The sequence below is a fragment of the Chaetodon auriga genome, chromosome 15 (assembly GCF_051107435.1).
Source record: "Chaetodon auriga isolate fChaAug3 chromosome 15, fChaAug3.hap1, whole genome shotgun sequence".
Classification (NCBI taxonomy): domain Eukaryota; kingdom Metazoa; phylum Chordata; class Actinopteri; order Chaetodontiformes; family Chaetodontidae; genus Chaetodon; species Chaetodon auriga.
In genome coordinates this window covers 16,797,313-16,813,676 of record NC_135088.1, presented here as the reverse complement: position 1 = coordinate 16,813,676, position 16,364 = coordinate 16,797,313, and the positions used below count along the sequence as shown (strand labels likewise).

At 40.0% G+C, this 16,364-nt stretch overlaps 1 protein-coding gene across 1 annotated transcript; it reads right to left on the bottom strand.

The window, feature by feature from the left end:
• Positions 1-10,266: 10,266 nt before the first annotated feature.
• Positions 10,267-15,300, bottom strand: LOC143332993 (LIM/homeobox protein Lhx1-like). Its single transcript, XM_076750895.1, has 5 exons — positions 14,667-15,300; positions 13,774-13,994; positions 13,138-13,412; positions 12,152-12,308; positions 10,267-11,889 (listed from the first exon to the last, which is right to left on the bottom strand). The coding sequence occupies exons 1-5, from the start codon at positions 14,834-14,836 to the stop codon at positions 11,513-11,515; spliced, it is 1,200 nt and encodes a 399-aa protein (XP_076607010.1). The 5' UTR covers positions 14,837-15,300; the 3' UTR covers positions 10,267-11,512.
• Positions 15,301-16,364: the final 1,064 nt, after the last annotated feature.

The window sequence follows — 16,364 nt, the reverse complement described above, 5'->3', positions numbered from 1 at the left end:
GTTTGAAGTCTGTTTGTTTGAAACCTTTCAAATCTCTCTTTTTTTTTTTTTTTTTTTTTGGTGGGCTTTAACCAAACCCAAGTTTCCAAGAATTTGCAGTAATTTAATTTGTCAATTATTTTTCTACATTGATGATCCTCGGGACAGATAACAACACGACTGGAAGCCTCATTAATTTGAGCAGTCAGAACAAAGTCTGTTACTCCGGGGAGACATTTTCTGATTACTCCAAAATGATAGTCTTCCCGTTCCTCAATCCACAGATGATTAAAATGGCATTTTCTTCGTGGCTTTTAAACTTCAACAGTATTAAGGAGGATGAAGCAGATCAAACAAATATTGAGGGATCTATCTCATCCTTTTTTATTTTTTATTTTGTCTAATTCTTTAATATCATCCCCTTGGCTCCGTCAACTCTTTTACCACTCTACCAACAAATATGTAAGACAAATTGAGTTGCATGCACCCAATACCCACCACAATTATAGGAGGCCCAATAAGAAAATGAGTCATTTGGCGTTATAATTGGAAATGTGCCTTGCTTGGTCTCTGGTCTCCCAGAGGGTTTTGCTCATTTGTGGTGGCATGCTACACTGGCTAATTCTTCTAATCACTGACAAACTGCAGAATCAGGTTCTTTCTCAACCACTGGAGTGGAGGGAGAAGGAGTGGTAAACTTGCACAAAACGGCTTAATGTTGTTATTTCTTTGTGTCCAATGTGGATCAGAATTGTTTATAGTAAAATACAGGAATCGACACTCATGAAAAGCTGTGTTTGTCTATTGTTGGTCCAAAAAATGCCTACTTTTAAGGTTACAATCGAGAAACTAAGCTGATATTCACAGAATTTAGACTGCTTTACATTCTGATTGCCAAGCCCCATTGACTGCTGGTTTCAGGCAGGGCTGTGACAAAAAATGGAGAATACAGCAAGAAATATTAATGGAAAAAAGGAGAAAATCAGCGCCCGCGATGAGATTGAAATGGAGGCATTAAGCGCAGAGGGGAGACTCAATCATGCATCCGAGGCAACCATAATTCCACATTCACGTGTCTCAATGACTTGACAGCACTTGAGAGACAATGCCTGTGACCCAGTTGCAGGATTCCAATTAGCTGGGTGTATGCAACAGTTGAGATGAAAAGGGAACAGGGTCTTTACAGAGCCCCAGGGCTGTCTGATTACTGCCTGAAAACAAGAGTCTTTTGCCCGTGACAAAGAGTAGACCAACACAGAGGGAGCGGCAGGCCCCAGCTGTTCCCGTTCTCTCCGGGATGAGGACTCTGAAGAGCTCATCTCATCTCCGCCTGCCTGCCTTTTTACGTTTCAACCATGCTAGAAAATGTATAGCAGGCCAGTCTCACCAAGTCACTTTTCATATGTGTCTTATGAGAAACTGTCAGTAGGATTTTTCCTGCCAGTCTTGGATAGAAACAGATTAACTGTGGGTCATAAGCCTGCATCTGTCACCTCAAGGCAGCCTCATGTGCAGAATGCCTGTTGTTGTAGCTGTATGAGCATGATTTTGACCTAATAGTTGCCTCCAAACTATTTTCAATTTCAAAATGAGGCAAAGATTATACAATATATAGTCCAAAGTAAAAAAAAAAAAAAAAAAAAAAAGAAGTATATTTCCATTAAATGATACAAATAGTGTGTTAAATGTTTGATTAAATATATACGAGTGCACTTACACATATTTTTTTTGTAACAGCGTTAAAGTACCTTTTTATTTAACAAAATTAGGAATATGATTTAAATCTGTTGTCAGTGGACCACTACTAGGTACATTAACAGTAATATAAATCAACTTGTACTTATTAAAAAGTGCACTTTTTTCCCTATATGTTTAATAAAATTTCTAATAGGTTAAGTTTAATCAGAGCACTCGGCTACTTTTTAAAAATATATTCTTGCTAAGTTAACTTTACACTTTTGAGGAGGTGGTGGAGAGGAGGACGCTGGACAGGCTGTTATCCATCATGGATAACCCTGAACGTCTTCTTCACCACCTCGTGGACAGACAGCGGAGCTCCTGCTAGTTATATTGTATTTTTTATTATATTATTATAATATTATATAATATGCATTATACATTATAATACATATTATATCATATATTAGTTATATTTTTATTCTTATTCCTGTTTATATTTTTTGTTACTTGTTTCTAAATAACTGTGTATACATCCTGTGTTTGCCTGTATGTTTAATTGCTACTGCAACTTAATAATTTCCCAAATTGAGATCAATAAAGAAGCAGTCTAAGTCTCTAAGTCTAACTTAAGTCATTTTACAAGGTAAAAAACATGCATCATTTTGTTTGTATTTAACATCAGTTGTAGTTTCCTTTAAAAAAAGAAATTTCAAACACATTTTAGCAGTGCTTCAGTGTATTTTTCGTCAGTCTATTTTTTCAAAGTGCAGTCTAGTGGATCATCGTTTAGTTTATCATATGTAGTTTTACAAATACTCATGCTTGAAGTTGCATTGAACTCACTGAACTCATTTTACTGTACTTATTGAAAGTATTCTATTTTGGTAAGCAGAAGCACAGAAGGACAAAAAGAAAATAAATGAAAGGCCGCAAACCAAAAGCAGTGAAGAGAAGACCAGTTCTTTTAATGAATGCATTTTGTTTCCTTCACCTGGCCCCGACTGGTGAACTGACTCATGGATCACTATGAGCTGGTTCAGTAGTACCGACTATGGTTGGTTCACCTACCCCACCCCCATATCTACTGAGTGCTCGTTCAGTTCTCGGTATGTGCACAATAAAAGAGTTAACCTGGCTCTTATGCACAACTGTGCATACACCATACAGAGGGAGGATTTTGGATCCACTTCTGCTTGTGAATTGAGTCACCTCGTTCCTCTTTAAGAGCCATTCAAAGAGAACCATACATTCACAAATCTAACATCACAAATCTAACTGTAAAGTTCTTTTATCGTGAATAAAATAATTGGCAAATAGAGACATTTATCCTAATTTAATTGATGTGGGCTGTGGAAAATGCCTGATGTACATGTAAATTCACATATCTGATGCCCGTGCATTGCTTGCATCTTAGTTCAGATGGTGAAGCAAAAGTGTGTAAGTAATAAAAGCAGGTCATTTCCATTGAATTTAGTGCCCAGAACAATGCAGCCATATGGTTTGATCGAACAGTACATGAGTTCCAGTATAGATGGGTTTAAGCTGAACCTCTAATGGGAAGTAAAACACTTTTGTCACACTATTGGCTCTGTTTGCATATAGTTTTATTATGGTGGAGCGTCTGAGTGGGATTTCTCTGCGCATTACAAGGCTTTTACGATTTATAATGTCTGAGAGACTTAAATAACAAAAGGCCATTTCTGAAAAGCAATTTCCATTGATAGATCACAAATTAAAATAATGATGTATTGTGTCTGTAATGCAGGGAGGCCAGCCTGCAGAGCTATAGTCAGGCAGTGAATCTCTCCAGGGGCAGGGAGGCAGCCTGTCAGCCAGCTGCATGAGAGGCTTAATCTTCAATCTGTGTTTGAAACGTGCCACAAGGGTCAAAGATTACAACACCCTGTGATCATCACCACATAATGCATACATTCTCATTCTGTCAGAGCTTGGTAAACACTGGCTGACTAACTGAACACCAGGAATGACATAGAGGAGGACTAATTCGCAAGCAGACAAACCTGCTGCTGACAGAAGCGGGAGGGCGACATCAGACGAAAATAGATGATTTAGATTAAGAGCTTATCACTGTTTTTCACTTAAAGTACTGTTTTTATTTTAATAGTAAAGAGATCCACAAGTGAAACTCCCACATGAAATATCTGTTTTTCATCTTCGGGAGGAAATCAATATTATGCTGTCGGTGAGTACACAATAACTAGGTTGCTATTTGTTCTAATACTGCTGCTGATGGACTCGACAGAAGCTCCGTCGCTGATATCACTGTAATATAAGAGAAACATAGCTTAGCTAATATGAACAGTAATATGCAAAAAGCTCCTTATAGCTGTGTGTTGCAGACCAGGTGAAGTTGCTCCCTGTACCATGCAGTCACCCCTCCATCCCCCCTCCCTCATCTCAGTCCCAGCATTAACATTCATGGAGCCACTGGAGTGTAGCGAGCCGAGTACATCGAGCCAACGACGAGATGCAGGGATGAGGGGGGAGAGGGAGGATGGAGCCCCCCCCACCACCACTCACACACACTCCTCAACCCACCCACCCTGCCTGATAAGGGCTGGTAGAAGAAGGGGAGGGGCGGGGTGTGGTGGTGAAGGTTGCCCAGTATGGGATTGTGGGAAAGGTCAGCAACCAAGGTGCTACGTCTTTAGCCATATATCACAATTATTACTGTAGGTCATTGACTGGCATGGAAATTATAGGAGCAGTGAAAGGCCCACGTAGCATGCTGGAAGAGTAGGCAAGGCTGGGCCAGCAAGAAGTCACTGCCAACTGTTAGTGTCGCTCAGTAAAGGTAGGCAACAGATTTCAACCATGCTAGAGGCATAAACCTGACATTCGCGTCAGCTTCAGCCGTACTTACTGTTAATTAATTAACGGTCGCATGCTAGCATGCTAACCCAAGATGGTGAGCATGCTAGCATTGTCATTGAAAGCACGTCAGCATGCTGGTTTTAGCACGTAGCTCAAAGCACCTCTGTGCTGAAGAACAGCCTCACAGAGCCGCTAGCATGGCTGTAGACTCCTGAAGTGTTGCTGAAGTAGGTCTAAGCATTCTTTGATTTTTGCATTTTCTGTTTGAAATCTTTTTAGCTCATTCGTGCATGTGTTGTAAGAGGAGGTGAGACATTTTCAGATGTTGAAGTTTTTTCCCTAAATTTCACTCACAGTCATAGTCATTTCCCGACATTTGTAGCTTAGGTGATGCACATGTATCACCTCATGTAGGTACTATTATGGTGAAAAGGTTTATCATCTGTACCATGTAGCATGTGAAGATATAAAACAATGATTAACTGATGGCTTCAAGACAGGCAATACTGACGACCATGCAGTCTGCTCCACACACAGTACAGGCCTGCTCATTGTGAGTTATAGCATGCACAGAGTTGGTGACTGAAAAAGGTTTAGCTGAATGCAAACATCGGTCCAGCAGTGGCCCAATTTGAAAAGTGCACCACATTAAAATGCATGCATTACAGGCATATCAGTGGAGCATGGAAAGCCAACTCCCAATGGAAATGTTGGTTTGACGCCTCTCATAGGGCCCGTATTTGTGACCAGTGTCCTCTGGCTCTGAAGGACAAAGGCAACCAACCAGGGAAATCGTCGTGCTTGACAACATAGCGTACAGTAGTGTCATCTGACAGCAGTGGTTTCCAACATTTAAATCAGACTGATAAAGATGTTTATACGTTCCACAGAGGCGCACCTCCAGAAGGAGTGGTCAAGCAAGTGAAGACTGGAAAGAAAAGGTGAGAAAAACTCTAGATTCTATGTGAAGTGTATAGTGTAAGTCTGCTCTAGCACTGCTGCAAAAACTGGGTCCTTTTTTAATGTACTGACTGACCTGTAAATAGTGTGACTGAAAACCTAAATTTGTCCACACAATGCTGCCAAAGCTTGCTCCTTATAACTAAAATTAACAGAAGTATTTTGACTTTGAGGAAGACGGCTTTCACCTGCCACACTTGATCAAACACTGGTTCACTTTGAGGTGGATTTATCCTGGTGGCTTGGAGGGAAAAGATCATTGGTGTACAAAGCAGAGGAGGTGCGAACTTGGCAGATATACTATAGCTGATGAGCCCCCCCTCCCCTCCACCCCTTCCTCCACCCTGGTCGTTCACCCCATTACACACACATACATTTTGCAGAGCAGAGCTTTTCCATACTTGGGCATTATGCGCTTGATTGCAAATGAGAGGAGCCGTCTGTGTCATCATATCTTTGTCTCTGGGTTCTTACAAACTACAATTACAACACGCAAAGTGATGTGAAGGAATTTAGCTTGGAAAATGTATAGCACCGTGTCAAACTAGCGGGGGACCAAATGTCTCCTCATGCCTCCATACGGCACAATATTTCAGAAAATTATTTAGAATGTTGTGGTTTGGATACTTTTTTTGTTTGTTTGTTATGTTTTGCTATGAAAAGCAATTTCTTTTGTCAAAAGCAAGATCATAAATGGTTGATTTCAGGGTCGATCATAGAATAACTGAAAATATGTTACATTTGAACGCATTATATTGTCATCACACTGTCTAAAAAATTAACAGCAAGTGAAAGGCTGATTAAAATCTTAACGAGCATATCTGCCTCGGCTTTTGGGAGCGAATGACTTGTCAATATCTATAACATGCTGAAACCTTCTCAGCACTTGGCCTTACTGATTAAGCTCTGCAGGAAAAGAAAGTAGGTGGGGAACACTCACAATTCTGTCCTCTTCAACTTTAATCAAAAGTACACTGACGTGCTGCAGCCCCCTCCCTCTCTTTCATAATAATGGACCGCTAAAAATTCAGGAGGCAGGCTCCACATCAATCACTCGCCAGATTTGAGTCCAATGCAATAAATATGTAAATGAGGAGAAGCCAATGTCTCGTAGCTTTGAGATCAGCACGAGGAGAAAAAAAGGGAAAAACTGTATTAATTGCCCATGGCCAGAGGAATCCTATTACTGTGGGCATTGATTATAAAATTGTATGTGTGAATGATTTTCATGCAGAAAGTGGACTACCAAGCCTGGAGCAAGAAATGAAGAAAGAGTCAAATTAGTGAATTGGGCCAGATTGTGCGAGGGACTAAAAGGAAACAGCAACTACAAAAAGGCCAAATCTAAGTTCAAATAAGATTTGGATTAGAAAATGAAAAAGATTTCCATCTGGAATTACAATAAAGTATGATCCAGTCATAACATTTGTCCCATTGTAATGTTTAACTATATTTACTTAGATTCAGGATTCCCTTTTCTCATGTTCAAGCTCATAAGGAAACCTTGGAGAAAAGGGCACGGGGTATCATTCTTTTTTATTTTTTGCTCAATTGCAAAGTCCATTAGTGTGGTGCCCTAATGGACTGTCTTCTGTGAGACAGTTCCATACTGCATCATGATGGAGGAGTGACAAAACGGTCATAAAAGGCATTCATACAAATAGCTTTTATGCATTATGCTCACTGTTTCAAACCGATTGAGCAAAACTGACACTTAAACCGGACTGTAAACAGAGAACTTTTTATTTCTTTTCCGTAAATGATCCAACCAGCTGAGCTGACTCCGCCTCGGAACAGCATCTTGTTTTGTGAAGGACAATAAAGAGACTAACTGCAGGCATCTATCTGATTCGTTGTCAGTCAGTTGAAGCGTCAGGCCATAGCAGCAGTCATCTGATTGGCACTCATCTGACTGACTTTTGATCTGTCACTGGTTTGACAGGAATCCAAAGGTCTGGGTGTGTAATATGTAAAAATACAGAACATGCACATATTTTGGAAACAGTTAAATTAGTTGTGCAGTAAAACAAAGCTGTTAAACGGATCACTCCTCAGAGGACAAACAGCCATTATTGTGCATGGTTTTCCAATAGCCACCATAATCACTGTCAGCTAGATTTAAATTGATTTGCTGGCTACGTGTTTGACTTGTAAATCTCTCTCTTAATCGTGGCATTTTGTTCAGATAAACAGGGATTAGTTTGATTAACAGCATAGCATTATCTCCAAACAGTTAAAGATTGTCGGCTTTAGACATAGCCTTTAATAACAGAATATGACACAGCTTAAAACACCGACCATGTATTTGTGTGTATCTGAATAGCTTGTTTGAAATTCTTTTTTGAACCAAATATAGCTATAGCTATACTTGTTTATTGTTAGCATCATCAACATTTTTTGTACAGCTACTGTGGGAAGTGAAATTGAATGAAAGTCACTCTTTTGTCACACACTGATTACAACAGTTGGTGACAAGCTGCAACCACCGGCTGATGAAGGAAGTGTAGAGATGCCCGAAGCTTTCCTGCATCAGCAGCTCAGCCCAGAAATTTAGTTCTGGCTGAACTCTATTCAGAAAGCCCAAATTCACCTCTCACAGCAGGGTTTTTTGTTGTCAACAAATCACACAAAGAGATCAGAACCGTTAATTGACTCTATTACATTCATTCCTCTATAGTTAGAGATTCATACAAAACATGACGAATGTTCAACACTTATCAACTAATAAATTGTGATGTATTATCACAGATTAAGGTACCCAGCGGTATTAAATTAGATAAAATTAGCTCCACCTTTATCTGCTACAACATTAGTGATGCTTTCATATTAATGCAGCGATAATTATAATCCAGTAATATGTTATTTATTATTCTGCAAAATGACTACTTTTACTTTTGGTACTTTACCTTCATACTAACACTTATGAATTTTTACTTAAGCAGAATTTTAAATTCAGGACTTTTACTTGAAAGAGAGTATTTTTACTGTGGTATTGCTACTTAGCAGCTGAAAATAGAGCCCAATGAATCCGCTATTTACTCACTACAGTGCCCAACTGTTTCAGGAAATTACTTCATTATATGAGCTTTTTTTTAAAAATTTTTTTTTTTTACCAGTTTATAGGCTATGGCACAGAGATGTGTGCTTTGGAGTATGCTGGCTTCTCCAGTATCAGGTGTCAGCTTGCTTGTCCAACGTCAACCGATATCAAATCCAAACCTAATCTTAAAGTCAGCATAGACAACTATGAGATGAATTACAGATTCCCATCCATATATTCCTGCAGTTTATGGTTCGTGACCCTCCTCGTCTTCTCTGCCCCTCCCCCAAAGAGCTCCTCTGACCTGCTCCTTCAGCCTCCTGCTTCACTGGCCAGTTCGATATTCAGCGTCTGCCCTGTCCTCCTTTGTGCTGCTCTCACCTTTCCCTGACTGAAATATTTACTCTGTCATCAGCCTCTTCTTCAAGTATGGGCAAGTTTACAAGACTGATTTATTCAGATTATTTGCACATCTGAGTGCGTCCCTGCAGCTGCGCCTCCTAAAACATTCAGAAATTGACCAGCAAATGAACAATCTGCAAATAAATTACGAAGCCCTTTTGTGTTACATAAACATACACATGGACCTCAGACAAACACCCATACAATATATTATATGCATTGATTAATTAAACAATTTCTGTCTCTTGTGCTGATAGATTTGGGTTTGTTTACCTGAACTAATTTTGATAAATCAGGAGGGAAACAGGGGATTCAATTTCAAGCTGTGATCTCCACCTCCAAACAGTATTTGGGCCTAAACCTCAGCGGTGTGGTGTGTTCTTCCCTCACAGGACATCATCAGTCACTTTATAAACTCAACAGCTCACTAACATTTGCAAAGTGATCTGAAAAGAATGCTGACCAATTGCTCCTGGATTTGAAAGTTTATTGATCGCCGGCTCAATGTTTTGTCTGGATTAGCCAACGCTGTCAGTAACGTCACAATGGGCAGCCGTAGCTTTCTTGGCTATGCAGCGGACAGACAGACAGACAGACAGCTCTTTTTAAAGAGAGCCTGCAAACTTGTGCAGATTTAAAAGCCCTGAATCTAATTGTCGAGATGTTGGCAATATTAGAGTTCTGGATAGGAAATCATAATAAATCATTTAGCAATTAGCACAGTTCAAAAAAGTGGTAATTGTGCATGACAGTTGTGTTAAGCAGCTCATAAGACCTGAAGATCTCAACACCGAGAATTAGCATCCAAATATATTTTTCTGGGGTATGAGATTATCTCTCCTCTATGAGACAAGTCACAGTCAACTAAATCCAACAATATCTAGTTGTCATTACAATGATATGTAGTCAAAGCTCCACCATGCAGTTGCAGTGTGTGTCTCACACAGTGCCTCTCTCTTTCAAAGGGCCCAAGGTACACAGATACGGGGAGTGTTGTCAAATGTGTTGTTTATATGATAAAAAAGGAAGAATTTAAACTTCTGTGATACCCAATAGTGAATTAAAGATAATTAATAGTTACCATCAGTGTAAGATAATTAGCTACGTAAATTTGATATAATTATAATAACTAAGTGCCGCCTGATGACGTATGATGATGGTAATGAAAGTTAGAACACGAGTTTAGAAATACATATTTGTTTCCTGAATGGATTCCACCAACATAACCATTGTGGTCTGTAGAGAACAATTTCAAAAGATTAAGCATGCCAACAAATCCCTGTTCATTATACTTAACACAAAATCAAGAATCACTCATACTTGAAAGAACAATACTATATTTTTTTCCCCCAAAGTGATTAACAAATAACAATGATCAATATGTGCTTTATTATACAGTGAATGGTCATAAACATCAGTGTCCTAATCTTAATTGGAACAATCAAGTATATCTCATGAAAAAAAATAAATAAAAAAAAAAAAAAAATGCTGCTTCTGCTGCTGGCAGTGTGTGTTATTTACACCATCAGTGTAAATAATATGACATTTTGATCCATAAAGACAAAACCAGTTTGTGTCTTGCTGTTCGGCTGACTGAGGAGCAAATAATGGTTTTACTAGAAGCAGCCTCAGGATAATAAGAAGTGAACACTTAAAAAAAATGCTGTCTCTCAACTAAAGGTGCAGGATTTTTTGCTGTGCATTCAATTAGCAACAGTGTTTTCTAATGAGGACACTGTACAAACCAGCACAGTGAGTGACCACGTGAATAGAACAGCTACAAAAGTTTGGTTTGTTTGCATTGAACGGTCTCTCCATCTGAATCAAGAGGGTTTACACAAGCTGATATTTAAACCCCTGAATACTGGAGCTATAAGTAAACAGTTGACTGCTCTGTACAGTTGTCCATTATTCTATATATACCACTGGACTCATGTTGTGAGAAAGTCAAATCATTTTACATATAAAATCTTCAGATTTATAAAGATATCCTTTTGAAGGCAAACATGTGTCGGCAATGAAATGATAAGGAAAAAGCCTGACAGATGAAAGTAACCAAAAAAAACAATGCTTCCACTGTCCTGAGAGAGGTTTTTGGTCAAACGGAACGAATGTCACAATCATAATCTGTTCTTAAACCATAAAATCTTGTACTACACTCGAACTTGTGGATGAAGGGTGCTGCTTGTCACTGAAAGGTGATAAAAAATGCTCTCATGCAGCCTTCACATTAACACTATAGGGACGGCAAGGTCAAATATGTGGCAGAAAAGGTTTTGTAAACACTGAAAAAAACACCTTCTGCAGCATATATATGTGTTTTGTTTATTGCTTGATCAATGAGGCCCAGCATTGTGAATATACAGTGTTAATGAATCAAATTCACATGGACTATTTAAAGTAATCTATTGATTGGCTTTAACAAACAATTATACCAACATACAAATATAGAGATTTATAAATAGTTAAATAGAGCTTAACGGAAATGCAAGCAAATAAATAAGTAAATAAATAAATAAAAAATGTACATTTAAATAACGAATAAAAACAACAACATAAAAAGTACTGATTTGCCTTCAAAATCCGAGTGTGCCTTGTAGTTCGGTGTGGGCTGGATTACCACACAGTGCCTTCACTCATTTCTGAGGAGGGTTGTGACAGCTGGTTGGTGTATCCGTTGTCATTGAGAGACACAGTGGTGTAGGGTGTGCCGGGGCCACACATCTCACTGGAGATGCTGTGCATTGAGCCCGGCATGTTGGGCTCTGGGCTGGGTGAGTCCGCAGGGTGATGGGATACTGTGTCAGAGAAACACTGCAGCTCTCCAGGACAGTGGTGCCCTGGATGGTGGTGGTCTAAGACTCGTAATGGGGTGCCAGCGGGGACAGAGGAGGGCACAAAACCCAAGTCTGCTGGAGTCTGAGCCTGGGATGATGGTGGGCCTTGGAAGTACTCATAATTCCCTCCTGAGCCATAGTATTCACCAGGATAATCTGCATGCACATACATATTTGGATTAGTGCACAGAATTAAAAGAAAAAAACATGGATTATAAGAAGTGATTGATTTTGTTTTATTTTGTGTGTATGTGCTTGAGTTTTTACTAGTAGTCAAATCAACAGACCCCTAAACAGCTCAGTACAACATGGATTAATTCGCATTGAAATGACGTTCTCGTGCGCCCGTTCATTAAAGAGATCATGAACTTTGAATATCGAGAAAATGATCAATCCTATATCTCCAATCATAGCCCACCTCCGTAATATGAGAAGTGACCGAGCTCTTCTGGTTCCAGTCTCTCTCCCAGCGCTCTCATCCTCCTCTGGCCGCGGAAAAACACGTGTCTCCGGCCGCCGAGAGCGCTCAGCTGCTTCATGCGTCTCTCTTTGGACCTCCGATTTTGGAACCAAACCTGCAGGCAAAATGAGGGGTGGAAACCAAATTTGACAAGATGAGCAGCATGAATGGCACAAGCAGAGTAGACATATGTCAAGAAAAGCTGTCATCATGCACTTGCTTATGTCTCGGTAGGCCAGTCACTGCAAGGTTTCTGAGTTTGCCGTGCGTAAAAATTGACCGTTTCGATAATTTAAAAATCGAAATTAAGCACTACACAATCACTGTATGTTCGTTCCTTAACGTCATTTGCTGTAATGGTTGTTTATTTTTACTGTTTTAACTTAGACCAGCCTACATAGACGCTTGCCACCAGAACAGAAATGTAGTTCAGGTTGCTGGAATAAGGATTTTGTAAATGTTGGACACGTGAATTGATGATTGTTCAGCCCACCTAAAAACAATCGACTTTTAATGCATTTCGATGTCGAAAACGTTGCGCCAATCCACCAGGAACTTCCACCAAGGGAGCTTTTTAAAAATGCCCATGGACACCAGCGCTGAGTGACTCCTGCTTTTAAGGGTTTTAGGAGCGCAATGGGAGTGAAGATTATGGGGAAAATTGGTTGGGAAACCCTTTTTGAACAAAAAAGGGGGGAAAAAAATCAGCTCAACATTAAGGACAGAGTCCCTACGGGTGTCTGCAGGACGCGGTGTCCAAACATGCCAAAGAGCCTTCAGCCACAATTGCTTTTTGTGTCCAGAAACGCTTTTCAGGTGGTTTTGGTCGCGCTGTGTGACCCAGCTGACTGTCCGATAATGGATGCAACTGGAACATATGCTACAGCAAATACACTCGGTGTCAGCTTTTATTTATTTATCATTTATTTCCTTTTGCCTTTTACCTGGATGACTCGCATGCTGAGGCCGGTCTCTCTTGACAGCTGCTCCCTGATGTGTCTGGTGGGTTTCGGTGTGGCCGCGAACGCCGCTTTCAGGGTCTCCAGCTGCTTGGCTTTGATGGTGGTCCTAGGCCCGCGTCGCTTCCCGACGGCACTCTGCTCGTCGTTCTCGTTGCTGCACGGGTCTTTATCGGATAAATGTCCTGTTTCTGAGTCCTTCCCGTCGTCCTGCGGGTCCTGGGAGTCTGGAGACATACTTTGGTCGCTGCACGCTGTGACTGTCAAGAGAGTAAGATTGATGACACTTAATATTTAGACGATCTGAGAGTCTAAATCATACCCGAAAAACAGAGATAGGGTCATTTGTAAAGAAAATTGTTATATGTTTTTAATATTCTGAACACTATGGACAATAAAAATATTTTTGTTAGGAAACGATTACAACTGAAAATCTGCGGCAGATAATAATAATAATAATAATAATAATAATAATAATAATAATAATAATAATAATAAAAATAATAAAAATAAATAGATTTAGCAAACCCCCCCCCCCCAAAAAAAGGGAAAAAAAATAAAATAAAAGAAAAGCAGACTAAACGCTATAAATGTAACATCTGAATATGCTGATTAACGTACCTGAGAGGAGGATTGTGTCTTTCCCGTTGTTGTTTTGATAGTCCTCTTTACAGACAAACTTGAACTCGTCCAGGATGTACAGTTCCTCTCCGGTGGACAGCTGTTTGTTACACATCACACAGGTGAAACAGTTCAGGTGAAAGACTTTGCTCTTGGCCCTGCGGACCAGATCACTGGGTAAAATCCCCTGGGCGCATCCGTCACACTTGGTCCCAAATCTCCTGTTGGAGAAAGAGAGAGAGCAAAGTCAGGGCAAAGTTTCTGTGTGGTTTACATCACTGACTTTAATTCTACCACAGAGAAATCAGGAACTTCATACATCTGTTCAAATAGTGAAAATCAAATGAATGTTTGGGGGCCAGCCACACAGAAATAATGTCTAATAAAATCTGTAGCTTAACCTGAAGCAAAACGTGATGGTTTAGAAAATAATAATAACAATAATAATAATAATAATAGCAATCACAGATGCAATAAGGATTAGCTCTGGTTATATTTGAACTGCGAACATTAGAGGAAAAAAGCGTCGTCTTGCCTGTGATATCATGTTTTTTTTTTTTTGGTTTTTCAACAAATTCACATATACATTTTTTTTTATATAAAACTATTTCAGATTTATATTTGAGTCTCGAAAAAAAAAGCACTAACAAAAACAAGACATTAAATGAAATGGAACAAAGTGATGCCACAATATAGTCCAGTGATTTTAACACAGGCCCCATCACCGTTTGGTCAACATCCTCATACATTTTTCTCCTTTCCTAACTTACCTTGGACCGTCAAATTCCACGTACCTCCATTTTTATTGAATGATAATAATAAAAAGCTTAAATGCGACACCACTTCGCTCTTTTCTGAATACACAATAACCCACAAACAGTTTGGATGCTCACCTAAAGAAGTCGTTCTTACAGTACAGTTTCCCTTCTCGTGAAAAACACTTCTCTGTCAAAGTGCACTTGCATTCGCAGCACTGGACACATTTGATGTGCCATGGTCTGTCCAAAACTTTGAGCAAGAACCTATCAAGAATAGGCTTTTCACAGCTGGCACACTGAAGCATTGTCTGGACTTATTCCCAGCCCAGTGTGCGGGATGTACAGTACGCTCGCTGGCTCTGTCACCTCGCCGCTGACTCGCTCGTATGATCCAGAAAATCCAACGTATCCAAATGAATCTCAATAATTACATCACCATCCGTGAGGTTAAACACAGCTCTTCTGTTCCACTGGGCAACAATCCACATCTGAAGAGGTGCTCCAAACGGCGCGTAAACTGTTGAAAAAGCAGCATTTCTGAAACAAAATTACAGACTGATGATCACAGCGGGCCCATCAAGATGATCCGAAGTGCGCGATTTTATGGGTAGGCACAGGAAAAAAAAGGGGGGGGCGCATACATCAACTCACTGCTGTACGATATATCCTGAGTGGTGTCTACAGTAGAGGAAAAATAACCATTAAACGCTATCGGCGCGCTCAGCCTTGTCATTTGTGTCCCATTTTTCCTCTGATGGGCTCTCAGCCTGAGAGAAACGCCGTAATGAGCGCACCTCTTAAAGCTCAGCCTATTGCCTATTAAGAACGCCGTGACGTCAGCTGCAGGAGAAACCTATGAGCAGCCTTCTCATTTCACTCCAGCACGTATACTTCACTATTATGTAAAGAAAAGCAGACCGTGGGTACAGCACGAGGAAAAATAAAATGAATGAGTGGAAGTGAAATGACAAGTCGAATTAGTACGTAGATGCTCACGTAAGTTTGACACCTCTAAACTTTAAAGTCAAATAAAACAGTTTGCTTCTCTAAGCCTGGGACAAAGAGAGAAACAGGCTGGTGACAGCAGAACTTTGAATAAAAACATTAATGCTTCTGCCAGAAATAGATTTTGTAAAAAGCAACTTTTAGTGAGAGGTGAATAAAAAAGAAAAGGAAAGTTTCTCCCAAGATTCCTCTTGACAATGACGCTGAAGAACTGCTGAGAGCTGTTTAACCTGAGCAACTGTAACTTAGAAATAGGAAATAACCCAAAATAATACATAGAAATATCTCCACCTTCGTTCTCATTACAGTAATAATCCTTTTCTTTTATTTTCTCAGCTTCTCTCTCAAGGATAGCCGGCTGAGAGTCAATGATGATATCACCTGAATAAATAATTTCCTCTGGAAAAAGCTGCCTTGTGTGGGAGAATAAGACTACATCAGTGGCACATGACAGATTATCTGCAGGCCTGTCCCTGCAGTATGGGGAGAGGACACATGCCCAGCACAAGCTTTTCACATAGATTAATGTTGCGCACCAGCATTATTGCTCATTTTGTTTGAAAGGACAAGGAACTCTAATGGTTATAATCTGTGGCGATAGGCTGTCTCTTATAGATGTTATCGCAGCGTGTTGGTGCGCTGGGGAGGGAGATAGCGCATTTCCCCATGCAGGCTCCCAGCTCTGCTTCTCCCTGATATGTAAACTCCCGACAGTACAACACTGTTTCTATCCACGGATTTTTTTTTTTTTTTTTTTTTCCTTTTTCTTTTTTGTTTTCGCTTGGCCAAAGCAGCAGCTCATACATGTAAAATGTGCATCAGCAGGTC

Coding starts and splice junctions, on each gene's coding strand:
- LOC143332993 (XM_076750895.1), bottom strand. CDS start 14,836: ATGCTTCAGTGTGCCAGCTGTGAAAAGCCTATTCTTGATAGGTTCTTG. Junction 13,413..13,773: donor AGACACAATCCTCCTCTCAG/GTACGTTAATCA, acceptor CTCTCTTGACAG/TCACAGCGTGCAGCGACCAA. Junction 12,309..13,137: donor TCAGCATGCGAGTCATCCAG/GTAAAAGGCAAA, acceptor TTTTGCCTGCAG/GTTTGGTTCCAAAATCGGAG.